The sequence below is a fragment of the Aulonocara stuartgranti genome (assembly GCF_965226115.1).
Source record: "Aulonocara stuartgranti genome assembly, chromosome: 3".
NCBI classification, from domain to species: domain Eukaryota; kingdom Metazoa; phylum Chordata; class Actinopteri; order Cichliformes; family Cichlidae; genus Aulonocara; species Aulonocara stuartgranti.
Window position 1 is genome coordinate 78,511,176 of NC_138941.1, and position 27,545 is coordinate 78,538,720.

Here is a 27,545-nt window from a genome sequence, read left to right on the forward strand (position 1 = left end):
GGAATAATCTGCAGAAGGAACTGAAATGATCAGAATTGGTTACCTTGGGAGAGTTTAAGTCTGTTTTAAAGGAACGAGAGAACAGCTCTTTTACTCAGTGTGATTGTTTTTAATGTACTCTTAATTTGGTCTGTTATTGTATATTTTACACATGTTTGTATGGGATATTGTATTTGTTTTAAATGTTATATACCTATGTGGTATGTGACTTTTGTTGCTATGATGCCAGGTCTCTCTTGGAAATGAGATTTTTAATCTCAATGAGATTTTTTACCTGGATAAATAAAGAATTATATATTAACTCATTCACTGCCAGCCATTTTCAAATCAGGTAACTCCCCACTGCCAAGGTTTTTGAGCATTTTTACTCATTTTTGAAGAGCTTTTTTTGAAGAGTTTTTCAATTGACGTCTATAGACGTCAATGGCAGTGAATGAGTTAATTGTTTTATTATGAGGAAGTTGTTCAAAGCTGCAGATGAATCATGTTGAAGTCGTCTCCTCGTTTTTATTCTCCTGGTGATCAGAGAGAGGATCTGAAACTGCTGCAGTCTGCTCTCTTTAAATTCAGGACAACAAACACCTTTAACAGTTCAAACAGCAACAGAAGCAAAGATGATGATTACTCACTACATCGTGTATTTGTGACCAAAGCATCATGCTGTTGTTTTATATTCCTGCTGTGTAACATCATTAATGTTACTGAGCTGCAGAGCAGTGAGGACACGAGCATCATTACTCTCCAGAGAAATCTGATTTTCAGGATGGCCTCTTGTCTTTCTGCCTCTTCCTCATGGGCTCACTCCAATAACTAAATTCATCAAACATCCTACTATCGCTGAACGACTGCTCATAGAGGGTCATATGATTGTTGGGTTTGCTCTGGTAGGGTCTTTAATGAGCAGAGTCATAGTCAGCCTGTGCTCTCTGAGCTGCTGCTTTCACACACTGAGCTGTGATGGACTGAGAAGGACAGCTGGGACACTTCATGAAGGACCTTTGTGAGCCGGACACACAGCAGCACGCTGACGTGAGAACAGGAAGTGATGAAAGCGGGCATCTCTCCGTAGCTCAGAGCCCACGTGCTCAGTCTACATCCAGACACCATGAAGCCAGCAGCCACCCCTCTGCTCCTCCTCCTCGGTGAGTCCCTCACTCATTTATTTCCAGCAGAGACTCTGACAGCAGCTCACAGTCTGTATATTATAACATAATATAACATATATAATATGTCAACATGGTAATTAATCTATTATTAGACAAAACTGGCTACATCTTATCATCCATCTTCATTACAGTCATGGTGACAGGTTTATGGCTGTTTACAGGGTCAGAAATAATGGCTATCATGACAGCTTTTTAATAAGAATGAATTAATTACTGGATATTTGTATGACTTTAGAAAAGGCTGCACTCCCAAGTATCAGGTATAAACTCCACTAATTAGGAGTTTCTACAACTTGAGACAGTTTGTGCTGTTAAAACAAACAATACATCGATTTTAAATACCAAGTGCATAAACAGTATATTTGTTTTGTTTTTTACAGTGATGTGTCAACTCATTTTTAAAAGTAACTGAGTTACATGGCTGGCCTGATCTGAACCTGAGTGATAGTCTGTTATTGGACTTTTGTGCACAGAATCACAGTTTGTCTATAATGAACACCATGTCCATAAGTGCACATGACACCAAGACACCCCAGGTCACAAATGCACAGCCATAATTTTGTAATGGTGTCACCAGATGAGCAGCTGTATGTCTTGTAAAGACAAGAGCTGAGCTGTCAACTGATAACCACTTGGTGGTGAGTTGGATCAGATGGTGGGGGAGGATGCTGAGCAGGCCTGGTTCACCTAAACAGATAGTGAGGGTGTGCTGGGAATGCCTAGCAAAGGCCGCATCCCATGACATCTTCAACTCTAGCAGAACCACATCAGTATTTCAAATGAGGCTGAGAACACTGAGTTTGAATGGGTCACCCTCAGTTTGTTAGGGGCCAATAAGGTCAATTTGACCCCATATACATTAATGTCAAACCAAGAAACATGACTGTTAACATAATGTTTGATGTGAAGGCTTTTAAATAGTTAAAAGTTGAAATGTAAATTGTTGATTTCTGTATTTTATAATATATTTATTGCATTTTATGTAGAGTGAATGAATAAAAGTATATTTTTGCCTCATAACTTTTGCACTGTCCACTTCCTGCTGTGACAAAACAAATTTCCCACGTGTGGGACTAATAAAGGTTATCTTATCTTATCTTATCTTATCTTTACGGTGGCCCCCTAGAGACAAAGCACGTACAAACTCTGAAGCACGTGCAAATTTTCCTGCTTGGAATTGTATACAATTGCATTGGATTCACTGCATGAATAAACTTTCTGAATCCTTTATCATCCAACAGCAAATAGTCACAACAGAAAATAGTTGTGGATGATGCCATGCAGATGACGCCGATGAAGCCAGATAACACACACCAATGAGTTAAACTGCAGGAATGTCTTAAAGACATAAAGACCTGGATGGCCGCTAACTTTCTGCTTCTTCATTCAGATCAAACTGAGGTTATTGTACTCGGCCCTGAAAAGCCTAGAAATATGGTATCTAAGCAGATTCTTACTCTGGATGGCATTACCTTGGCCTCCAGTAACGCGGTGAGGAACCTTGGAGTCATTTTTGACCAGGACATGTCCTTCAACGCACATATTAAACAAATATGTAAGACTGCTTTCTTCCATTTGTGCAACATCTCTAAAGTTAGAAATATCCTGTCTCAGAGTGACGCTGAAAAACTAGTTCATGCATTTATTACTTCCAGGCTGGACGACTGTAATTCATTATTATCAGGAAGTCCAAAAAACTCACTGAAAAGCCTTCAGCTAATCCAAAATGCTGCAGCAAGAGTCCTGACAGGGACTAGAAAGAGAGAGCAGATTTCTCCTGTTTTGGCTTCCTGTTAAATCCAGAATTCAAAATCCTGCTCCTCACATACAAGGTCTTAAATAATCAGGCCCCATCTTATCTTAATGACCTTGTAGTACCATATCACCCTATTAGAGCACTTCGCTCTCGCTCTGCAGGCCTACTTGTTGTTCCTAGAGTATTTAAAAATAGAATGGGAGGCAGAGCCTTCAGTTTTCAGGCCCCTCTTCTGTGGAACCAGCTTCCAGTTTGGATTCAGGAGACAGACACTATCTCTACTTTCAAGATTAGGCTTCAAACTTTCCTTTTTGCTAAAGCATATAGTTAGGGCTGGACCAGGTGACCCTGAATCCTCCCTTAGTTATGCTGCAATAGATGTAGGCTGCTGGGGATTCCCATGATGCATGTCTTTCATCCTGTTTTCCTTCTCTCACCCCAACCAATCACAGCACTCCATACTGTACAGTAATGCCACTGTTTTGCACATGTCTCAACTCTGTATATTTTTATATATTTTATTTTATTGTTTGCTCTATTTAATTTGTAAAATATGTGTATACACACACATTGGAAAACATTTAGTATACACATCCAGAAATGCATATACTATTATATATTGTACATATATTTATTAGTTTCAGATGTAGCCATTCTTGTATTTTGCTTGTTTACATTATTGTATTTTGCACAACTCTGTTGCTTGTGAAGCTCGCACACAAGAATTTCACTCACATGTGCTGTACCAATGTACCTGCACATGTGATGTGACAATAAAAGTGATTTGATTTGATTTGATTTGAGATGCCCCCCCCCCCCCCCTGAGCCTGGTTCTGCTGGAGGTTTCTTCCTGTTAAAAGGGAGTTTTTCCTTCCCACTGTCGCCAAAGTGCTGCTCATAGGGGGTCATATGGTTGTTGGGTTTTTCCTCTCTATCTATTATTGTACAATCTACTGTACAATATAAAGCGCCTTGAAGCAACTGTTGTTGTGATTTGGTGGTATATAAATAAAATTGAATTGAATTGAATAGTACCTTGTGTGCCCGCTCCGGAAAATTTCCTGGAGCCGTGCTCAGGCTGTTTTTCCCCAGCCAACCAAAGAGACTTTTTCCTTTGGACTCTGCCGCTGCACATGTGGTGTGAATCTTGTTTTCATGCTTAATTATCATTGTGTCCTAGCCAATCCTAGTGCTTCATAGCTTTGTCTTCTTTCTCAGCATTCCTAGTAGTAGTTTTGTCTCGTAGTTCTTGCCAGTATTTAGTTCTTAGTGCTCTAATAGGAAGTTTTGCGTTAGTTTAGTAAATTAAAGGGTCCAGAGGCCAATTGTTTTCCCTCTCGTCCTTAGTTCATGTGTAGTGTTTCATTTTCGTTCACCACTTTCAATGTGTGCCACTTTTTAGTGCCAAAATAAATTGTTTCTTTTCACTGTACCTCCGAGCATCCTTGTGGTGTCTGCATTTGACAGAAGTGCCCAGTGAAAATTAAAAATCTTTCAGGTTGGTCAGATTGCAGGTCACTGACAGCCTCATACAGCTTGCGTAGAGCTTCCTTAGCTTCAGGGGGAATGTACACTGCCACAATAACAATGATACTGAACTCCCTTGGCAAATAATAGGGCCTTCACATCTCTGCCATAAATTCCTTCAGCAGAGCACTGCTTGTTGATTATACCTGTGTTGATTTAAACATACAGGCCACCGCCGCCGTGTCCTTTTCCAGATGTACCGGCATTCCTGGATATTGTGTTGCCCCATTAGCTGAATGTCCACGTGGGAGATCATGTCATTCAGCCAAGTTTCCATGAAGATAAACACACAGTGTAGGAGCCAAATGAGTTGTTCCTTTTTTGGATTAAGAGGGTTGGTTTTAAATGCACACTCTGTATTGGTGCACGAGTGTTGGGCGTGACTCATGGGTGTATTAGGTGATAAATGTGGTTGCAGTCACCTGTTCACCGCACCTGATGTTGATGAGCAGAAAGGTAGGGTGAGCATGAGGAGAAGCTTTCTGTTGACCGTAGCTTGAGTGCAGCTTGAGTCATTTTGATGCATTTTTGTATGCAACTTGAGTTTAGTTTAGTGCACTAATTGATGCCATAGGCCAATGTTGTAGCGTGACATATAATTGGTGTAAGTGTCACAATACGGCTGTGTGCAAGCAAGAGTAGGACCCAAACACAAACTCGCAGAGACGAAAAGTAAACTCAAAAAGGCAGGACGAGACAAGGGAAGCAAAACTAGAAACATTCACATAGGATATAGACCATGAAAGTAAAACAGGAAACACACTGACTGAACTCAAGACAGGTAAACTTAACAGACTGAGGAGACCTGAAACATGGGACAGAAAGGCACAGTAGACACAACATGAACATAACGACGCCACAGGGGAAGAGTAAAACAAAATGCAGGAACACAGGACCTCTTTCAAAATAAAATATGAAATGTAATGAAACGCAAACATGACTACATGAACTTGACAACATAAGAAACACAGACATGAAACACATGAAGGACAAGGGAGACTTAACAGGGGTTGGATACACAAGGGGAATCTAATAAACAAATGATCTTATATAACCTAATGAACTTAATAACATAACATAAACATAGAAAATAAACTAAAACTTAAAACGCTGGGTCGAAAGACCCTGGATCGTGACAGTAAGACTTTGTGAGTTGCAGTTCTTGTGTTTGTGAAATCTGCGCGTTTGTTTAAAAGTTGATCCTATGTGCTGATTTTGTATAGTGGACAGTACCATGTGGAATAAAAGGAACAAATAGTACATAAGTGCATTAATGTGTTTATTGCTGAGCATCATCAGCGTTCTCATGTTTGGCCTGCCGTGCCCGTTGGGTGGAGGAGCCGCAATACACAGTACGAAGTACAGGCCAAGAAGGTGGTGTGGCAGCAATCATCCACACCAGTCTATCAGTCAACGAAAGCCCCAGACAGACTTTTAATTCATTTGAAAGCCTGATCCGCAGAAAGGAGGGGGGCTTGCCATTGTTGTTAACAGCCGGTGATGCAACCCTGCTCACAGCTGCTGCTCGGTGCTGTTGCGTTTTTAACTCCTCCACTGCTGACCAGTTTCCAGCTGTTTTTAACCAGAACTGTAAAAGTTTTTATGCAGCCAGACTGGGGAACTGAGCTCATGGTTTTATTCCACTTGTCAGACTGCCTTGGACACTGTGGCGCCATTAAAAACCAGACTACCTAAAACTAAATCTGAGCCCTGGCTGAACGACATGATCCGAGCTGTCAGACGTGAGTGTCGTCGAGCTGAGCACAAGTCGAAAACGGACAAACTACAAGTGTCATTTCAGATGCTGAAGGACTTTTGGGGACAATATCAAAGAACTGTAAAAGATGCCAAAAGAAAACACTTATCTGACATTATTCTGTCAAACTGTCACAATCCTTATGTTTTATTTAAAACTATTAACTCTGTTCTTAGTGCACCACATATTGACTGTATCGAGCCCTCATCTGAAGCCTGTGAAAGTTTATTACACATTTTTATTGAGAATCAAATCTCTCCCCTTCTGCTCATGACCCATCAGTCTCTGCTTCCTGCGCTGCTGTCTTTAAAAGGCTTGAGCCCGGGTCGTTTTAAGCCTGCTGGGTCTCCAAACCATGCTGTTCCTCCTTGACTTTTAAAAGAGGTGTTACCTACAGTCGGACCTTTGGTTCTCGAGCTGGTAAACCACAGTTTGATGTCAGGTGTAGTCTCTAAAGATTTTAAACATGCAGTAGTCAATCCCCTGATTAAAAAAACTGCTCTTGATCCTACGGTTCTTGCAAATTACAGGCCTATCTCCAAACCACCTTTTCTTTCCAAAATTCTTGAAAAGTTAGTTCACAGCCAATTAATGACCTTCCTGGAAAAGCAAAATGTGTCTGTGTGCATGGGTGTTGGACTTCCTCACTGGCAGAACTCAGGTGGTGAGGGTGGGTAGATGCGTCTCTAACAGCATCACCATCAACACAGGAGCACCTCAGGGATGTGTCCTCTCGCCACTGCTCTACTCCCTCTACACTTCAGACTGTGTGGCCACCCATGGCTCCAACACCATTGTGAAGTTTGCTGACGACACAGTGGTGTTGGGTGCCATCTCCAACAACGATGAGGCGGCCTACATGGATGAAGTGAAGAATGTTATGCAGTACATTTGCATAACAGTACATTATGCAAATGTACTGTTAGGGTCCTAACCCTAACAGTACATTTGCATAATGTACTGTTTATAATCTTATAAACAGTACATTTGGATAATGACTGAAACTAGCACCACTGCACCACTCGCAGCCATTCCCCAACTCTCTGTGAATGGTACTCATGGTTTTTGATCAGTTGTTGTTGATCAATGGTCATGACAATATGCGTACCAATGATTAAGGTACTGACCTCCCAGCCCATTCGTTCTTTCAGTGGTGCTGGTTTCAGTCATTATGCAAATGTCCTGTTTATAAGATTGGGGAAACCTGCAGTCAGCTGAGACTGAAGAAGTCACCTGGATTACTGACGAACTGTTTCTCCCACTGAAAACGTTACATCCAGATGAACAGAATCAACTTTTGGGGATTTACTTACCTTGATTATTGAGCATTTAACAAGAAATGCAATAGTTACATCTTTTGTACAGTAAAATAATAAATAACAATGTTTCACAGTTTAGACTAAAATTTCACTCATATATGCCACCTCTGTAATATTCTAGATATTTGTAATCGAGCGATATATAAATATTAAAAATATATAATATTTCATATATGTGTAGGGGAATGGCTATTATATCTCCACAATGTAGTAGTATGTAGTAATAGTATGAAGCTAAGCGAACAAACTGATGCACTTCTGTGATGGTCCGCGGTGTATGCCATTCCGCCACTTGTTGAACTATCAGGGGATCTGTGGAAATACCTCCAGCAGAGATGATCTGGCCCAGATTGGCAACCTGCTCCAGGAACAAGCAGCATTTTGATGGCTTCAGTTTTAGGTTGGCTCCACACAATCTGATGAACACTTGCTCGAGCTGCTCCAGCATCTGGGTGCCATCCTGACCCAGGACAATGATGTCATTAAGGTACACTAAGCAGGTCTCCCACAGCAGCCCTTTGGAATCTGGCTGGTGCATTGCATAGTCCAAAAAGCATCACATTCCACTCGAACAATCCCTTACAGGCAGTGTTGGTCAAGTTACTTGAAAAAAGTAATCAGTAATTAATTACTGATTACTCCCCCCAAAAAGTAATCCCGTTACTTTACTGATTACTTATTTTCAAAAGTAATTAATTACTTAGTTACTTAGTTACTTAGTTACTTTTTAAAAACACGATTTACAACCTGAAGAGGTGATAAAGTGATAGATCTTTCAGCCCAATTCTACTTTTTCTACATAATCCATCATACAAAATGTAATCAAATGGAAAAGTCTCTTTTTAAAACTTGTTTTATTAGTTTTAATCTTTTAACTTTATGCATCAAGCAAAACATTTAATTATATGCAACATTCTCTGACTTGAATAAATTAGTTTAACATTTAAACCTATTTTCTACACATTCCAGCACATAAAATAAAATATTTTTTGTGTTTTCACTCACTCTTTCAAACAGATGCAAGTAAAACACAGCAGAAAATAAATAAAGTCACAGACTCAGCGGTCCTTTTGCTCTATTTTCACCTGTAAAGCAGGAGCAGGGTAGGCGGAGGGTTACCCTGGTGTAGGTGTGCTGCGGTCAGTTGAAGAATCCGCGCGAGTGTCTCTGTGAGTTTCCCATCACGTCGTAGCTACTCGGTGCTTGCTCGGAAGTTTAGGGGTTTTTTTCGCTGTAAAAAGAAGTTTTCTTCCCACGCACGATGGACGCTAATGTTTTTGTCACTTTTTATGGAATCAAACTCAAAGTAAGGTCAGTACTTCCACACTTTAAACGCTGCACGCTCATACTCTCTCCCGCACTCGATATATTATCCATTGTTGATCTGCACACAGCTGCTGTCACCAACGTCGCACTTGCTTACGTCACTGTCATGAGACATTCGCGCAAAAAAAATCACGGTTTTAGTAACGCAGTAACGCAGCGTTCCTACGGGAAAGTAACGGTAATCTAATTACCGATTTTGCAATAGTAATCCCTTACTTTACTCGTTACTTGAAAAAAGTAATCAGATTACAGTAACGCGTTACAAGTAACGCGTTACTGCCCATCTCTGCTTACAGGTACAAAATGCAGGTGCTTTCTACCTGCCAGTATCCTGATGTCAGGTCTAGTGTACTGAAGTAGTTGGCAGTGGAAAGCGTGTCAAGGGTATCCTGGATGCATGGCAGGGGATAAGCGTCTTTAAGAGTGCGCTCATTTAGTGGTCTATAGTCCACATACAGTCTGAGACTCTGATCTTTCTTTTTCACCATAACAATTGGAGCAGCTAGCTATTGCTAGGCTGAGTTAGCCCAGTCGCAGGCTCTGCTGTACATGCTGGTCAGCCGCTATTTGTTTGTCTCCTGCCATCCTGCATGGCGGGTGCTTAACTGGTGGCACTGACATGGCCAAGATGTCATGCTGGACGACACTGGTGCAACCAAGGTCATTTGGGCCAGTGAGAAGACATCACCATAGGACCCCAGCAGGCCTGCTAGTCCCCAACGGGCAACGTGTGTCAAACCGGGGCTGCTCTCAGCATACAGGGCCTGCAAATGGGTTGGCACAAAAGCAGGGGCAGTGCTATCAAGCTTGAGGGCTGCCAAGACCCTTGGTGGGTAATTCGCCAACCCCTCCAGGACTTGCACAGGCTGAAGAACCCCAGCCACGGCAACCCACTTTTAGGTAACAGCTGCAGCCCCAGGGTTAAAGAGTCTGATTGGGATGCTAGAGGGTTTGCAAGGCTGCACAACTACGTGAGCCACCAGCACTTGGTGCTTCTCCACAAAACCCTTCATGGGGCTTCGTGGGGCCTATCAGTGGAAGCTGGAAAACCCGAGGGACCACATAGCAACAAGCACCTCGGGTTGAGGGCACAAGCCAAAGCACGGTATCTTTTCATCAAACAGGGTTATCACTTGGCCATAATCTAAGCAGGCACACGATTGGGGCAGGAAAGGGTGCCCCAAGATAACTTCAGTGCCCTCAGCCATATCAGCCAGGATGAAGTTCACATTGTTACCCCTACTCCCCAAATACAGTGCAGTGGGCTCCAACAGTATACTCAGAACGAGCATCACATACACCTTGGGCTGCCATGAGAGTTTTTTTTATTCCCTTTTAATTCCTTTCTTTTCTGTTTCTTCTTATTATCCGGACAGCTCACTTTTGCAGCTTTGTCCTTCATAACTGGTACCAGTAAAATACACAGCATTGAGTCTGGTAGTCTTCCATGAATCATAAACCCTGTGAAGCAGAGTGCTAGAAGAGGAACTAGCCTTAAACTTAAACTGTTTTAAATGTGATCCAACCCAGAAGCTTTATTATCAGATAACTATGAATGAATTCATATATGTCACGGCTGCCGAGGCGAGCCGTGTGGTGTTGGAGGGAAAGAGGACCCAAAATGCAGGCAGTAGATTGATGATGCAAGTGACGTTTATTTCCAAGTGATGGAGTTACAGAACAGGCAGTGAGGAATGACAAATGACTAAAGAAACCTAAACTGGGAAAACTAAATAACAAACCTGAGAACATACGACATAGGGTGAGGGCAGAGAGAGGAACGAAACACCTTGGAACACAGACGAGCCGACAACAAGCACAGACCGACACCCACTATATATACACACACAAACAAGGAGACCAGGTAATGACATACAGGTGGGAGCACAGCTGATTCTAATACACAAGACGACCTGAGGATACAAGCTGAACACAATGACAACAGACGGAGACCTTCAGAATAAAACAGGAAACCCAGAACACGAACAGGGCACAAGGGGAGGACACAGAATACCAAAATCAGAATAACTAGAACAGAGGAAAATAATCATAAAACACAAAACGCTGGGTCAACGGCCCAGCACCATGACAATATACTTCATGTGTCCTTACACTTATTGTGTCATTACTCATGTCAGAATTGTCCTCATATGATTCACTTTTTATACAGTAAAACAACGCGCTGTAATGCTCTCCTGACAGGGTTTTGTAGGCGGACTCAGGCGCAGACCAGGAGACCTTTGAAAAAGCTGACAGTGCGTTTATTTACAGTGATTTCACCAGGTGATAATATATACAAAGTGTTTGGGAGAGGGGTCCATGGCTCCAGGGTCCGAGGGGGAGGGGAAGGGTCCGAAAACACACTCCACTCTCTCAGCAACGATCCCCTTCCTTTTCCTCCAATGCTCCTCTCGCTCACTCGCTCACTCAACGATACAGGGACGGGTCCAGGGAAGATCTACAAACACAGAAAAATCTATTTAGTACAAGGTCGCACGAAGACTAATAGTCTCAGGCTTGCTGATCACAGAATAACTGACGCTGGTGGCTCAACGTTCCAGCAACGAGTAGCCAAAGAATCTGCTCTCAGCTCATTTTGAGTTATGAAGCGAACAGCACATTTATATCTGACATTCACACATTTTTTCTGTTCAAATTCTGGGCCTTGTTTAGGTCTTCCAGCCATGGCCCAACATTTATAAGCTACACAAGCTTCATCAAGGTACATGGCTACATGTTCTTTCCAGGTCTAATGTTAGGTTTCTTAAGCTTATATTGTTTATCAAACAGTGTACCACATTCATACAGAGCAGTCACTATATCATCATACATGGAGCAGAGTTCATGTTTATGCACAGCATTCTTACAGTTGACATCCTTGTCCAGCTTCTTTGGGCAAAGAAATGTTGTTCAGGTGTATATAGGTGTTACTATGATAAGCTAAGACGTCCCCTTCACTAAATGCTGACCAGTCTAATTTTACACTGGTAGCAATATTAGCAATATTGTTTCCAGTAGTTGCTGGCATTTGTTCCACATTCACAGTAAAACCAAAAGGTATATGATCTGACACAGTTACCTCATACCTAATAGTCATGTTTGCTAAAGCTGCATGTCCCTCAGCTGTACAGATACAGTGGTCCAACCATGATGTACTATGCCAGGCTTCACTTATGTATGTATAGCTGTCTGCAGGCAGCAACACTTTGGTAGACAGGATAAGATTATTATCTTCACAAAAGTGGGCTAAGTGGTTAGCAAACTGAGAACTGGTGTCTGTGAGATCAGCATTAAAATCACATAAATATACACAGAATAATAAAGCTACTATTATTCTGTGTATATTGTCTACATCCAGTCTAATGGGCTATCACAGGGTCTTTTTTTGTCCTAAAGAAACTGATGGACATTATGAACAATGCTGGGCATCCTCTGCACACGGCCATAAAACACCAGAAGAGTCTGTTCAGTGACAGGTTGCTTCTCCCAAAGTCAAGGACCAGCAGACTTAAAAAGTCCTTTGTCCCACACGCCATCAGACTGTTTAACTCCTCTCTGGAGGGGAAACAGGAGGACAAAGGAGGGGGAACAACTAAGCTGTAGTGCACTTTTCACTGTGCAATTTTTATTCTATATTCAGCGGTGCAATAGACTCAAAATAGTTGAAATGTGCAATTCCCTGATTATTCCTATTGTTGGATTTATATTTTATTATTGTCATTTGTATTGGGAAATATTTATCCATATATGCTTAGAGGTGTATAATCAATTGTGTAGTGATAGGATGTGTGATCCTTAGGAGTCTGCAACGACTTTGTTTGCATTCCAGAGTGCTCTATCATTCACACCCACATCCTGGGAGCAGGGGAGAGGTCGTACCTTCTTTTGTTGTTTTATGGTAGGATAAACGTGTCTATGTCTGTTTTACTCTAAGTGCCTTTTGTTTAGATGAACTGCTCGACTTCCAGGCCAGCAGATTTTGGGAAGTCATTTATGGGGTCACAGCTTCACCCCACACACACACGCACACGCACACGCACACACACATACACAGACAGTACTCTTTGTTCACATGTATATCTATATAAGATATCCTATGTTAATGAACCTATGCATATTCATGTAACCTCAATAAAGAGCAGTGTTACGAGGAAGCAGACAAGAGCAACTGGGGTCAAGCGAAGGAACGGCGCTTGTCATGGTTTTATCTAATCTAATGTTGGAGAGCATCTAAATTCTCCCTGCTGTCCTCCAGGGTGTTGGGAAGGATTATGCAGATGTATTTAGGTGCCTATCAGGTTTTGTGGTCTAATCTGAGTGTCAAAACATGTTCAATTCTGAGCTAACATTCCCTTTTTCCTCCAAGACTCTGGTGTCTAATGCCACCTCTCTGCTCACACTCAGCTCCCTCATAACTGTTCTAACTTTCATGTGATTTTGTAATGACTGCAGGCCCATCAGTGTGACTGTCACAGACATCTGCTTATCTGTTTGGTCCTGTTCACAGAGAGGAAAAAGCTCCTCACCTGTGCAGGTACACATGGTGGTGGTGGAGCCTCTGACCTTTAGTGACCTCTGACCTCCTGTTGCAGGTGTGTGTGTGCTGCTGCTGTCTGCACCGACTGTTTCTGCAGGTGAGTTGATGGAGTGAAAACAATCAGTGAGACTCCAACAAGAACACAAATACACTTACTGTGTGTGTGTGTGTGTGTGTGTGTGTGTGTGTGTGTGTGTGTGTGTGTGTGTGTGTGTGTGTGTGTGTGTGTGTGTGTGTGTGTGTCCTCCAGTGTCTCTGTCTGTCAGTCCAAACCTTCAGCAGGTCTTCAGAGGATCTTCAGTGTATCTGAGTTGTGTTGATGATGGACAGACAGCTGATGGATGGACAGTGAAGAGGAGCAGAGGAGGACTCACTGAGGACTGTGGAGCAGCTGCAGGCTTTGGGAGGCTTCTTGGTTCCTACTCTGTTGTGGCTGTTTGTCCTCCCAGTGAAACCTTCTGGTGTGAGGACTCCTCTGGACAGCAGAGTGACAACGTCTCCCTCAGTGTCCAATCAGACACTGCAGGTGAGATGTTCCAGCTGTGTCTCTGTCTCTGTGTGACTCTGCTCTCATTAACTCTGTTTGTCTCTGATGGTCAGGTAAAGATGTCATCCTGGAGATCCCTGCACTTCCTGTGAGGACAGGAAGTGATGTCATTCTGCGCTGCAGACAGAGGACTGGTGCCACAGTCGCAGCTTATTTCTTCATCAAAGGAAGTTCTGTTGGTCATAAACCAGAGCACATCATCACTAACATCACGCAGGCTGATGAAGGTCTCTACTGTTCTACTAATCAGGGTGCAAAGTCTCCTCAGAGCTCTCTGAGGGTCAGAGGTCAGAACACTGACATCACTTCCTGTTTAAAAGCTGATAACATTGTGACCTGATAATAAACTGACTGAACCATCTTCATCATCTCTCCTCCAGATCCTCCCAAAATCATCCATCCTCCTCCCCCTCACTGTCCTCCTCCTCCTCACTGTCCTCCTCCAAGCACCTCCACAAACGTTCATCGTCCTGTAGAAACTGCTCTTACGTGTCCTCCCTGTCATTCTCCGTCTCCTCCTCCTCCTCCCTCTCTCCTGGTCCCAGTTGTAGCAGGTCTGGTCTCTGGGCTTCTCCTGGTTCTGGTTCTGGTTTTGTTTCTGTTCCTCTGCAGTAAACTTAAAGGTATGAAAGATTTCAGTCACCTGATATGAACAGGTGTAATCTGATCACTACAGTTATTAGCCATAGGGTGTTTAGACTCACCCATGAATTAAGTTTCCCATTGGACCTTCTGAAATAAATAATTAATTTTACTTCATTTCATACGAGCACTTATATGTTCAGCTGAAAACAGATCTGGTCAGACAGACATTTGTTTAATTTTCTGTGTTTTGTGTTGTTTTATTTTAATCATGTCAGTTTGTCTGATCTGTTTTTAATACCTTTGTAAATAACATTGTTCATAGAAAATAAAATAAATTTTTCTTACATGATGCAAAATGATGAGGAGAAAGAGGAACAATTAAACAGGAGTTCTGTTCCTCTAAAAAGAAACAAGTTAAACATACCAAAGGTATCTTTCTACACTCAACAAAAATATAAACGCAACACCTTTGTTACTGCTCCCATTCCCCATGGGATGGACGTAGAGACCTAAAATTCATTCCAGATACACAATATAACCATCCCTCCCAAACAGTGGTCACAAATCAGTCCAAATGTGTGGTAGTGGGCACATCTGCTATATTGAGATAATCCATCCCACCTCACAGGTGTGCCACATCAGGATGCTGATCTGACATCATGAGTAGTGCACAGGTGTACCTCAGACTGCCCACAACAAAAGGCCACCCTGGAATGTGCAGTTTTGTCTCACAGCAAAATGCCACAGATGCCACAAGCAATGAGGGAGCGTGCAATTGGCATGCTGACAGCAGGAATGTCAACCAGATCTGTCGCCCGTGCATTGAATGTTCATTTCTCAACCATAAGCCGTCTCCACAGGCGTTTCAGAGAATATGGCAGCACATCCAACCGGCCTCACAACCGCAGACCTCGTGTAACCACACCAGCCCAGGACCTCCACATCCAGCAGGTTCACCTCCAAGATCGTCTGAGACCAGCCACCCAGACAGCTGCTGGAACAATTGGTTTGCACAACCAAACAATTTCTGCACAAACTGTCAGAAACCGTCTCAGGGACGCTCAACTGCATGCCCGTCGTCCTCATCGGGGTCTTGACCTGACTCCAGCTCGTCGCCGTAACAGACTTGTGTGGGCAAATGCTCACATTCGATGGCGTCTGGCATGTTGGAGAGGTGTGCGCTTCACGGATGAATCATGGTTCACATTGTTCAGGGCAGATGGCAGCTGAGAATGTCCCAGTTCTTGCATGGCCAGCATACTCACCGGACATGTCACCCATTGAGCATGTTCGGGATGTGCTTGACCGGCGTATACGACAGCGTGTACCAGTTCCCACGAATATCCAACAACCTCGCACAGCCATTGAAGTGGAGTGGACCAACATTCCACAGGCCACAATTGACAATCTGATAGACTCCATGCGACGATGTGTTGCACTGCATGAGGCAAATGGTGGTCACACCAGATACTGACCGGTTCTGGGTCCCCAGACCCCCAATAGCGCAAAAAACTGCACATTCCAGGGTGGCCTTTTGTTGTGGGCAGTCTGAGGTACACCTGTGCACTACTCATGATGTCAGATCAGCATCCTGATGTGGCACACCTGTGAGGTGGGATGGATTATCTCAATATGGCAGATGTGCCCACTACCACACATTTGGACTGATTTGTGACCACTGTTTGGGAGGGATGGTTATATTGTGTATCTGGAATGAATTTTAGGTCTCTACGTCCATCCCATGGGGAATGGGAGCAGTAACAAAGGTGTTGCGTTTATATTTTTGTTGAGTGTATTATCTGGAATCACTTATCCCAACATTGCTGATCATAATAAGCAGTCACACAAAGCTGGTTATCAGCTCGCTAAGTTAGCTTGGGGTTTAACCTACAAATTCACAGGAAAGGGGCGGGGCTTGAGAATCCGATCAATCAAAAAGGGGCATTTCATGGATCAGATTATTGTTCTTCTAAATAAAATGATCCCTATAGGGGTCACTTATAACAGAGAAATTATCAGATAGTGATCAAAAATATAGAATAGAATAGAGTAGCATTTAATTGTCATTGTAAAAATAGAAAAAATAAACAAAAGAAATAAATACTAGAGTGATATATACAAAAACAAAGAAACGCACACAATGGAGGACTGTTTCTTTGAGACAGTTTAAAAGGACTTGGTCTGAATAGGGTCCATACATGAGTGGCCTGAGTGATGAGGGTTAGTCAGACCACGGCTCAGATAGGTGGGTGGGCAGGAGGATAACAGTCTGATCTGCCCAGGGTGAGAAGCTGTTAGTGAGTCTGGAGGTGTGAAGTGCTGTATGTAAAGAACATAATAATATTAACCAGAAAAATGTCACATTCTTATAAAGTCAACTGAGATCAAAGGTGCAGAAACTGGTTAAACTGGTGATGTGTGACAGAGCTGCGAAATAAAGAGCTGAACAGCAGTGAATGTCTGAGCTCAGTACTGCTGCTGTTTGTTTCTAATGAACAGCTTCACACTGAACCTGTAAAACTTTAAACTGGATCCTAAGAATCTGTAGCTATGCCCAAATTTAGGGGTAGCATCCTTAAGATAACGCATTTTTAGTCAATTACGTTACAGCAATGTGACGAAAGCTGTCCAAATTTGAAGGCTGCTCCAAATGTGCCCAACAAATGTGTCCTCCTTTTCCCCAGATTTGAAGGATTGGTTGGGTGTATCCTTCGTGCCCCACAATATCCCATAATTCATAGCGCGGCCAGGAAATTCCAGTTTCCAACAATAGCGGCAGCTACTTCATTTTAATATAACTTTTATTAGTCTTTCTGCGTCACAAAATAAACTTTTAAGATATTTTCAGGTGAGAATGTAGCTGTGTAAACTTCAAATATCTGCTCAGTTTATTAAGATATCACATATTTGCAATAGTGCTCCGACGTTTTCAAAGACGCCTGTTACCCACCAGCTCGATACCTAGCCAGGGTGAGACGAGCGGACTGTGGTGTTATGGAGGTCACAACTGTGAAGAACCTGCAAAGAAGTGTCTGAGATCAATCATCTGCCTCTGCTGTGAGTCTCCTTCATATTACTTCCAATCTTCTCTTTAAACATTTCTCCAAAATTATTACCTCTGTATCCCAAAAGGTTGATTCTGTTCATCTGGATGTAGCGTTTTCAGGGGGAGAAATGTTTCATCAGTCATGGTCTCTGATCAAAGCCCGTTGATCAATAACCATGAATACCATTCACAGAGAGTTGGGGAATGGCTGCAATCACAGCATTGTAAGATGGCGAAAGATGTACCCTTAGGCCCCTCCTCGATTCAGAGATGGTCTTTCCCTTTTCATGTAAATGGCCTCCTTGACTCCACACTCAAACCAGCGTTCCTCCCTGTCCAGGATGTGTACATCCTCATCTTTGAAACAGTGTCCACTGGCCTGTAGGTGTAAACAGACTGCAGAGTCCTGGCCTGACGAGGTGGCTCTTCTGTGTTGTGCCATCCGCTTATTCAGAGGTTGTTTGGTTTCTGCAATGTATTCAATTCAATTCAATTTTATTTATATAGCACCTAATCACAACAACAGTCGCCTCAAGGCACTTTATATTGTAAGGTAGACCCTACAATAATAGTTGGGTTGCGGTCACGTGGTTCTGATGACGTGCGGAGGCAGCGCGATTTTTGAGTGGAGGGCGGAAGTAAACATGGAGGACACTGTGGAGAGTCAGGAGAGCAGCTATTGTGCAACTTTAGACCCCGTTTCTCGGGAGAGATATAAACAGATAGTTAAAAAATATATCGGACGTGATCCGTATTCTTTGAAAATGTCCGAATACACCACAGAAGTAAAGGATTTGCCTACTATCGAGGCTGTGGATATCACCAACTACTTGGTCCTCCAGACTTCTTACTACACTAGGCAGCAAATGAAAGCTTTCAAGAGTCTGGAGGCGTACAATTTTTTTGTCAGCGGGTGGGTCCACAACCTTGGAACAAAACGTCTCCGTGATGGATACAGTTTGGTGTTTGCAAGGGTGAGTGTTTGTTCTTATATTGCTTTATCTTAAACACGCTAACAGTTAGCGGTAGCGGCTTTAACGTCAACAAACATGCCACATCCTTAGGACTTCGTTAGAGTGACAGTTGTTTGTTTCAAGGTAAACCATTCTCAGCGGTCTAACGAGACACCTCTGAAGACTTGGGTAATTGCAAAGGAGGATGGAGAAGTGATTGCAGCTCATTGCAATTGTATGGCAGGGTTAGTAGCCTGTTCTCCACTGTCACTAGGCTCAAATCCGGGCTCTCAGCCGTCTGTTGCATATCCAAAATCGCCTCTGCACATCGATGCTGTTCTGCCTTAAGCTTCATTCTTTTCTCTCGTTTGAGAACTGATTCCGATCTGGGTTTTCGTTCGTAGCCGAGATTGACCGTCGGAGCCCAGTCCTCCGACTCTTCGTCATCCAAAGCACTTGGGCAGCCTATAGTCCCAATCAAGTCAATATTAGACTACTAACTTAAAAGCACTAAGTAAACGAGAATTTAACGACTACCTAATGCTAATAAGTTCGTTTGCAAACATAACATTACCTCTGACGAAGTGGTCGCTGCAGACACGGGCATTGGCAGACTCTGCTCCTCCCGACTGTAAACGTAAATTTAAAATCCATTTTTTTCCTACGTTTTTCGGTTAGAATTTTCCATTTTTCTCCTCTTCGTTGGGCTATTTTTGGTACCCTAAAATACCGTTTATCAGTTTCTCTGGTCGACCTACTGGAGCATCCGTAAACACAACAGGACATAGGCATTTTGCGTACTGTCTGTCTGTGATTTTGCGCTTATCTTTTTCACTTCCGACCGCCAGTCAAATTTCGCGCTTTACGTCGACGTCACGTCTACGTCAAATGAAACCTAGCTATTGATACAGAGAAAAACCCAACAATCCTATGACCCCTTATGGGCAAGCACTTTGGCAAAAGTGGGAAGGAAAAACTCCCTTTTAACAGGTTGAAACCTCCGGCAGAACCAGGCTCAGGGAGGGGCGGGGCCATCTGCTGCGACCGGTTGGGGTGAGAGAAAGAAGACAGGATAAAGACAATGTATAAATACTGGCATTCCTCCTGGCACTTAACAGTGTACACTATATTACTCTGTTTGTGTCGGGGGACCCGATCCTTTGGGTGGATCAGTTTTTGGCTACTAAATACTAGAGATGGCACGATACCACTTTTTTTGTCAGATACAATATCATAAATTTGGATATCTGCCGATACCGATATGAAACCGATATATAGTGTATCTTATAATCAATAAAACTTCATTTCACACACTGAGGTTAATTATGGAGTTCCACAGGGTTCGGTGCTAGGACCAATTCTGTTTACATTATACATGCTTCCCTTAGGCAGCATCATTAGAAGACATAGCATAAATTTTCATTGCTATGCAGATGACACACAGCTCTATCTATCCATGAAGCCGGGTAACACACACCGATTAGTTATTAGTAACGCTGTGAGGAACCCTCCAGTCATTTTTGACCAGGACATGTCCTTCAACACACATATTAAACAAATATGTAAGACCGCTTTCTTCCATTTGCGCAACATCTCTAAAATTAGAAATATCCTGTCTCAGAGTGACGCTAAAAAACTAGTTCTGAAGCACCGCAGCAATTTCCTAATGTTGTAAACCTGCTCAACATTTGGCAATAAACCCCTTTCTGATTCTGATTCTGATGCATTTATTACTTCCAGGCTGGACGACTGTAATTCATTATTATCAGGATGTCCCAAAAACTCCCTGAAAAGCCTTCAGTTAATCCAAAATGCTGCAGCAAGAGTCCTGACAGGGACTAAGCTCTAAAGAGAGAGCAGATTTCTCCGGTTTTGGCTTCCCTTCATTGGCTTCCTGTTAAATCCAGAATTGAATTCAAAATCCTGCTCCTCACATACAAGGTCTTAAATAATCAGGCCCCATCTTATCTTAATGACCTTGTAGTACCATATCACCCTATTAGAGCACTTCGCTCTAATAGGCCTACTTGTTGTTCCTAGAGTATTTAAAAGTAGAATGGGAGGCAGAGCCTTCAGTTTTCAGGCCCCTCTTCTGTGGAACCAGCTTCCAGTTTGGATTCAGGAGACAGACACTATCTCTACTTTCAAGATTAAGCTTAAAACTTTGCTTTTTGCTAAAGCATATAATTAGGCCTGGACCAGGTGACCCTGAATCCTCCCTTAGTTATGCTGCAATAGACGTAGGCTGCCGGGGATTCCCACGATGCATTGAGTTTTTCCTTTCCAGCCACCTTTCTCACTCAGTATGTATTAACAGACCTCTCTGCATTGAATCATATCTGTTATTAACCTCTGTCTCTCTTCCACAGCATGTCTTTATCCTGTCTTCCTTCTCTCACTCCAACCGGTTGCAGCAGATGGCCCCGCCCCTCCCTGAGCCTGGTTCTGCTGGAGGTTTCTTCCTGTTAAAAGGGAGTTTTTCCTTCCCACTGTCGCCAAAGTGCTGCTCATAGGGGGTCATATGATTGTTGGGTTTTTCTCTGTACCTATGAAGCGCCTTGAGGCGAGGTTTGTTGTGATTTGGCGCTATATAAATAAAATTGAATTGAATTGAATTGAATTTTGTATAAGTTCATACTCATGTTTTACTACAAAGTACTACTAGTGACACATATAGGATTGTTACGGGTTTTTGCTTAGGCAGTGGTTGCCCTTCTTGTAATGTTCTTATTCCTCTGAATAAAACATCATGAATGGCACATTGTGCTAGCTTTAGCTAGCTGTTTATTTTCTCTTGCACTCACTCACTCCTTCTTTGTGTTATTGATTTCTAAGTGCCCCCCTGTGGGTAGCTTCCTCACTAGCAACTATTATTACACTTCTCTCCTGGATCACTGGAGCTTTCTTTAGGTGCATTTGCAGCTTTGACAAATGATCAACATTCAATGATTTTTGATCAGTGGTCTTTGGTCAGTCGTTGTTACACAATGGTGATGATAATTTGCATATTAATGATGATAAACTGAACTTCCAGCCCATTGTTCCTTTAGTGGTGCAATTTCAGTTATTATGTAGATGTACTGATTATGAGGGAAACCTGCAGTTAGTTGAGACTGAAGGAGTCACTTGGATGAGTGACGAAACGTTTCTCCCACTGAAAACGTCAGGATGAAAAGAATCAACTTTTTGGCATTTACTTACCTGGATGATTGAGCATGCGTCAAGATATTATCTGTGTTTCCACCACTGGATGGTGCTATGAATTATTGTGGGAACAGCAGCCAATCACTGCAGTCTGAATGCTTCTCTTTGGTCATGTGACCATTTGATCTCTGATCAGTGTGTTCTTTAGTTTCAGGCCTGTTTCTGCTGACTGCTGCAGGTGAGCTGATGTTATTACACCTGTCTGTCCTCATGATGACCTCTGACCTTTAGTGACCCTCAGTGACCTCTGTCCTCCTGTTACAGGTGCGTGTGTGCTGCTGCTGTCTGCTCTGACTGTTTCTGCAGGTGAGTTAAAGGTACTAAAACTCTGTCACCTGGAAACAGTTCTGCAGCTTTGATCTTTTTATCAAACCTCATTTTATTCTTCTCACCCATCTTTTGTGAGTGTTCGCTGGCAAGGGTGTAACTCTCTTGGAGGTTTTGGCGAAGACCTTTAACATAGTCAGAGTAAGACTTTGGACTGGTTTTGCCCGGGTGAGTACCCAGGACAAGATCAATAGGCAACCTCGGCTGTCTGCCAAACATAAGTTCGTATGGACAGTACCCCGTTGTGTCATTTTGTGTACAGTTGTAGGCATGTGTTAATGGCCTAACAAAGTCTTTCCAGTGGTACTTGTATTTGTCCTCCAGTGTGCCTAACATGTCTAAGAGAGTCCTATTGTACCTTTCCACCGGGTTTCCTCGTGGATGATAGGGCGTTGTGTGAATTTTGCTTGTCCCAATCAATATGCAGAGCTCTTTCACAAGCTTAGATTCAAAATCTCTGCCTTGGTCACTAAGCAGATGGCTAGGGATACCATAGGGGATGATAAGGTGATCCCAAAGAGCCCTGGCTATTGTCTTAGCCTTTTGATCTTTTGTCGGGACCGCGACTGCAAATTTTGTGAAATGGTCCGTCAATACTAACATATTTCTGCTGTCTCGACTATCGGGCTCAATACACAAGTAATCAATGCACGCTAGCTTAAGAGGGTAAGTTGCCTGGATATTCTGTAGTGGAGCAGCCTTTTGGGGAAGGGCCTTCCTCATGAGACAACGTGAGCATTTCTTACACTTCTCTTCAATGGACTGAGCCATTCGTGGCCAGTAGAACCTTGCCCGAGTGAGATGTAAGGCACGCTCAAAACGCTTCTATCCCCAAGCCATCCGTGCCCTAAACACACACACCCGCCCTCTCACATCATCTATAATTTGACTGAGACAGGACTCTCTTCCAGACACTCTAAACCAAGGCACAATGTACATTCCAAATTCCTTTAATTTTAAATATGTTTATATTGTCTATCCTGTAAAATAGTCAGATGTCTATTCATATTAATGTACAGAATTCACCTGCTTGCTGCTACTACTGCACATTCACCCAGTGTATATACTATATATGTATATATTAGGGGTGCAACGATATTCGTATCGATATTGAACCGTTCGATACAGTGCTTTCGGTTCGGTACGCATATGTATCGAACAATACAAAATTTGTAATTTATTTTATCAACTTTCCTTCTGACGATGCTGTCTGTGTTGAGCGCTCAGTGAATCTGCGTTCGACTACTCCGCCTAGGCTCGAGAGTGCAGCCTAGGTGGAGTAGTCGAACGCAGATTCACTGAGCACTCAACACAGACAGCATCGTCAGAAGGAAGAGCGCAGGGCAAGCTAGCGAGACAGAAGTGGACCTCCCCCACCCTCATTCAGATCTGGCGTTTGGAATTATTTTGGTTTTCATGTGACGTATGACCCTGAAGGTAAGCGAGTCATGGACTAAAGTAAAACAGTATGTTGGATGTGCCATGCAATGCTCAATTACATGGGTGGGAGCTAGTGTGTTAGCGCAGTTAGCTCGTTAACGTGTTGGCCGTCTAGCCCCATGCACGGGGCGATCGGCGGTAGCTCGTTAACGGAGATTTGCCGTGTTGTGGCGTTAAGGTTACTTCAACGAGATTAACCTGAAAGCACTAGTGGGAACACAACGAATATGACTGCACATTTACGCCGACATCATCCTAGTGCAAAGACAAAAACAACAAGCATGCATGCTACAAACTTTAGCCGAGTCATTTAGACAGCTGTTAGCACAGGATTCTCCTTATGGAGACCTGATATGTTTAATATGCTCCTGAGAATATAGCCCAGAAGAAGCGGATAGTATAGCTTTTATTTTGGAAAGAGACATTTCTCTGTAATAAACTCTCTTTTCCAAAGATGAGTGATTCCTCAATCAGATACAGGGCTCGCAATATCGCTAGCCCGACGTCCCGGGGCTATCTCTGCCCTGCCTGTCGGGCTATTGTAGGAAGGAAAAATATATGTCAATGCTTTTGCATTCTTTCATAAATGTAGCTGGGTAATTATGTCATTGGGTGAGCCACTGTCAATATGTGACATATTGAAATCGCGTTTGAATTTGCGCTTGTTTTTTTGCTTTCACTTTGCAATCGTGCGAACTGTGTATAGAGAGCGACAGCACTGATCTGTGAGTGATGATAATTTGTGCACCAATTCCTCTGACATCGTCTTATTAATTGTTAGCTTACTATGCAAACATGACAAGTGAAATCTCCCGCAGCTTAAACATGTGAGAGGTTGATCGCGCAGAGAATCGCTGAGTGAGTGTGTGTGTGTAAAAGCAGCAGGATTTATATTTGACTACGATGACCTGGATGACTGAGAACCTTCACAGACAGATATATATTTTAGTTCTGCTGAGCCAAATAAGACAGGTCAGGGTGAAGAAGTGACAGCCAAAGAAAAGCTTACCACAAAATGGAGAAGTTATGACAAATCAGACTATAAGGCAAAAAGAAAGTGCAGCTTTATGGTTTCATGGACAAAAGAATTTCTGTGGCTGCGATATGACAAGCGAAATAACCAGGGCTGCACATAAGTGGTCCACAGGTGCGCATTCGCTGTCAAAATTAAAAACACGCACAAGGGTTAGGGTTAAATTTAAAAACTGTACTTTTGAGTTAAAATATATATTTATAATTTTAATAAATGACAAATTAGAAAGGCATGAACATTTTTTGTATCGAAAAAATATCGAACCGTGACACCAAAGTACCGAACCGAACCGAACCGTGAATTTTGTGTATCGTTGCACCCCTAATATATATATATATATATATATATCTATATATATATATATATATATATATATATATGTGTGTTCTTCCTCTACACCCCCCCCCCCCCCCCCCCCAAATATTTGCACATGTCGAGGAGCGTGTCAGGCTACATTTCACTGTGTGTTATACTGGTATAACTATGCATGTGACAAATAAAGAACCAACATTTCAGAGCAGAGATCTTTTCGGGATTGGTGTGGACTCCGTGAGCATCCACAACATGCCCTAAATACTTCACAGATGTTTTGAAGAAGTGGCATTTTTCTGGGGATAATTTAAGACCGTAGTCTCTCAAGCGAGTAAGAACTTTCATTAGCCTGGATTCAATCAGGTCGTCTAAAAAGACAAGCACTTCGGTGAGGTGGAGATCACCCACACACTTCTCCATCAGGCGATGGAAGGTACTTGGGGCATTTTTAACACCCTGTGGCATCCTATTAAATTCACAGAAGCCAAGAGGACACACAAAGGCTGTCTTAGGCTTGTCCTCCTCGGCTACCTCCACCTGATAGTAACCGGACTTAAGTTCCATGACCGAAAACCATTTAGCTCCACTCAGAGCTGTGAATGTCTCCTCAATATTTGGCAGGGCATATGCATCTCGAATAGCTCTTAGATTTAGTTTACGGTAATCTATGCATAGCCTTATCGAGCCATTCTTTTTCCTTACCAATACAATTGGTGAGGCGAAAGGACTTTGTGACTCTCGAATGATGCCTGCATCCAGTAATTCTCTTAGATGTTGTTTGACAGCTTCCCTGTCACTTGGGTGTATGGGCCTTGGCTGCTCTTTGAAAGGTGTTTCATTGTTCAATTTGATTTGGTGCTTCACAGCTGTGGTGTGGCCATGGGACATGTCATCGAGAGCAAAAACTTCAGGGATGGATCTCAGTTTTCCCAGAATTCGCTCTTTCCATTGCTCTGGGATGGGAGAATCATCAAGGTTGAATGTGAGGTTGTCACTGTCTGGTTCATTTTGACTTGGAGGATTCCGAGTTTGACTCGATGCTAGTGGGGAAACGTGTTGGGCTGCACAAGCTTGAGCGACAATGCTATTTGACTGCAACGTAACAGCATGTTCACTAACATTGTGTACAATGACAGGTACTTTACTGCTGGAATTAAAAGGAATGTCTACTAAAGCCGATTCAAGAAGCAATCCACCTGGTAACTTGTACTGCTCATGCGGCTCAAGAACAAAACTTGTGTTCCGGTTGTTCTTTCTTAACCTCACATTTCCCATTAGGCATTGTTTGTGTCTTGCAGGGATTTTCACTGCCCCCTTGCTATGCAACATGACAGGGCAGGAATGAGTATAATTTCTTTGTACTTGGGCAACATGTTGAAGGATCGCTGCAAACTGCTTAGAGTGTAGCTTACGAATGAACTTGGGACCATCTTGATGCACTAACTGTCCATAAACCCGTAAAAGCACATTTGTCCCTATCAACAGTGGAATTCTACTGTTAAAGTGACACTCAGGAACAACAAGGGCCAAGACAGCTAATTGTTGTTCTTTGCCTGCAATGTTTTCGGGAAATTTAATGCAAGTCTGAACATAACCCAAGTATGGCACGTTTTGCCCTCCTGCTCCTTCAATTTCAAGAAGAGCATGTATTGGCTGGATGGGAAGGTGGGAAAGGTGCATCTTGTGAAAAGACTCAGAAATGGTCGTAACCTGTGAGCCTGAGTCCATTATGGATTCACAGGGTACCCCGTCAACAAGTACTGAGGCTGCACAGTGTGGGCCTATGAGACCTTGAGGGAAGAGGAAGTTAGGCTCTAGGCTGTCTATGGGATGAATGGGTTCTGTGATTTGCACTTCAGGACCACAAGCTAATGTCTTGGGACTGGGGGAATCAAGGGTTTCAGCTCCTGGGTGTCCCACGACAGGAGCTGCCACTAGTTTAAAGCAAACGGGGCTGTGGCCTGTCGTGCAGCAAAATCAGCCTGTTTCTTTCTCAACTCTGCATGCTTTTCTCGGACAAGTGTGGGATTAGCGTCATTTGTACAGCTTACTGCGATGTGATTGTCTTCCCCACACGTAAAGCAAAACCATGCCCTAGGTGTGCCAGGAACTTTAGCAAATGCCTGTGAGCTTCTGGTGTTGACAGCTAGAGAATTTTGGGCTCATATTTCTCAGGTTTGGTTGAATGTCTTTGGCTTTGGACAAGCATTTGGACTTGTTTCGTCAACTCGGCTATTTGACTTTCAAGCTTGGCAGTTTCATTCGGTTTTGGGTTCACAGATTTGGATTTAGTACTTACAAGAGGTTCAGTACTTGGGGTGGTGCTCCTTGGCCTTTGAGTTAAAGTTAACTGTTCAACTTGCTTTGTGAGCGCATTAACTTTTTGTTCGAATTTCGCAGCTTCACTGTCGGTTGGAGTAGGAGTCGCAAGTGGCGCTTGGCCAAAGGCAGGCATACTAAAAACTGAGTGTGCATGTGCAGCAGCCTTTGTTGCACCCAAATGTTTCTTCATGCGGTCCAACTTGGCGAAATGACGCTCTTCCTCAGTCCTTAACATGAGGAGAAGCTCTGAAAATGAGGGTGGAAAGCTCTTTTTTGCTTCAAGCTGGAGACTTATTATCAAGCTTTGGTCCCAGCAACCTCTAATAATTGCTTAAGAAGCAGTTCATTTACATTTGCAGGAGGGGCTCCCCCTCTAGAAATGACTCATG

At 42.9% G+C, this 27,545-nt stretch overlaps 1 protein-coding gene across 2 annotated transcripts in view; it reads left to right on the top strand.

Annotated features, from left to right (window-relative positions):
* The first annotated feature begins 998 nt into the window (after positions 1-998).
* Positions 999-27,545, top strand: part of LOC309703580 (uncharacterized protein) — a 30,101-nt gene continuing 3,554 nt past the window's right edge. Inside the window, exons 1-8 of one of the 2 annotated variants that reach the window (XM_082528495.1) lie at positions 999-1,142; positions 13,443-13,484; positions 13,638-13,913; positions 13,988-14,221; positions 14,315-14,557; positions 17,436-17,576; positions 21,871-21,900; positions 21,987-22,039. In XM_082528495.1, the coding sequence (XP_082384621.1) occupies positions 1,106-1,142; positions 13,443-13,484; positions 13,638-13,913; positions 13,988-14,221; positions 14,315-14,557; positions 17,436-17,576; positions 21,871-21,900; positions 21,987-22,039 (1,056 nt within the window). In that variant the 5' untranslated portion in view covers positions 999-1,105. The remainder of the gene's footprint in view (positions 1,143-13,442; positions 13,485-13,637; positions 13,914-13,987; positions 14,222-14,314; positions 14,558-17,435; positions 17,577-21,870; positions 21,901-21,986; positions 22,040-27,545) is intronic. The other variant, XM_082528494.1, reaches the window with a different exon arrangement.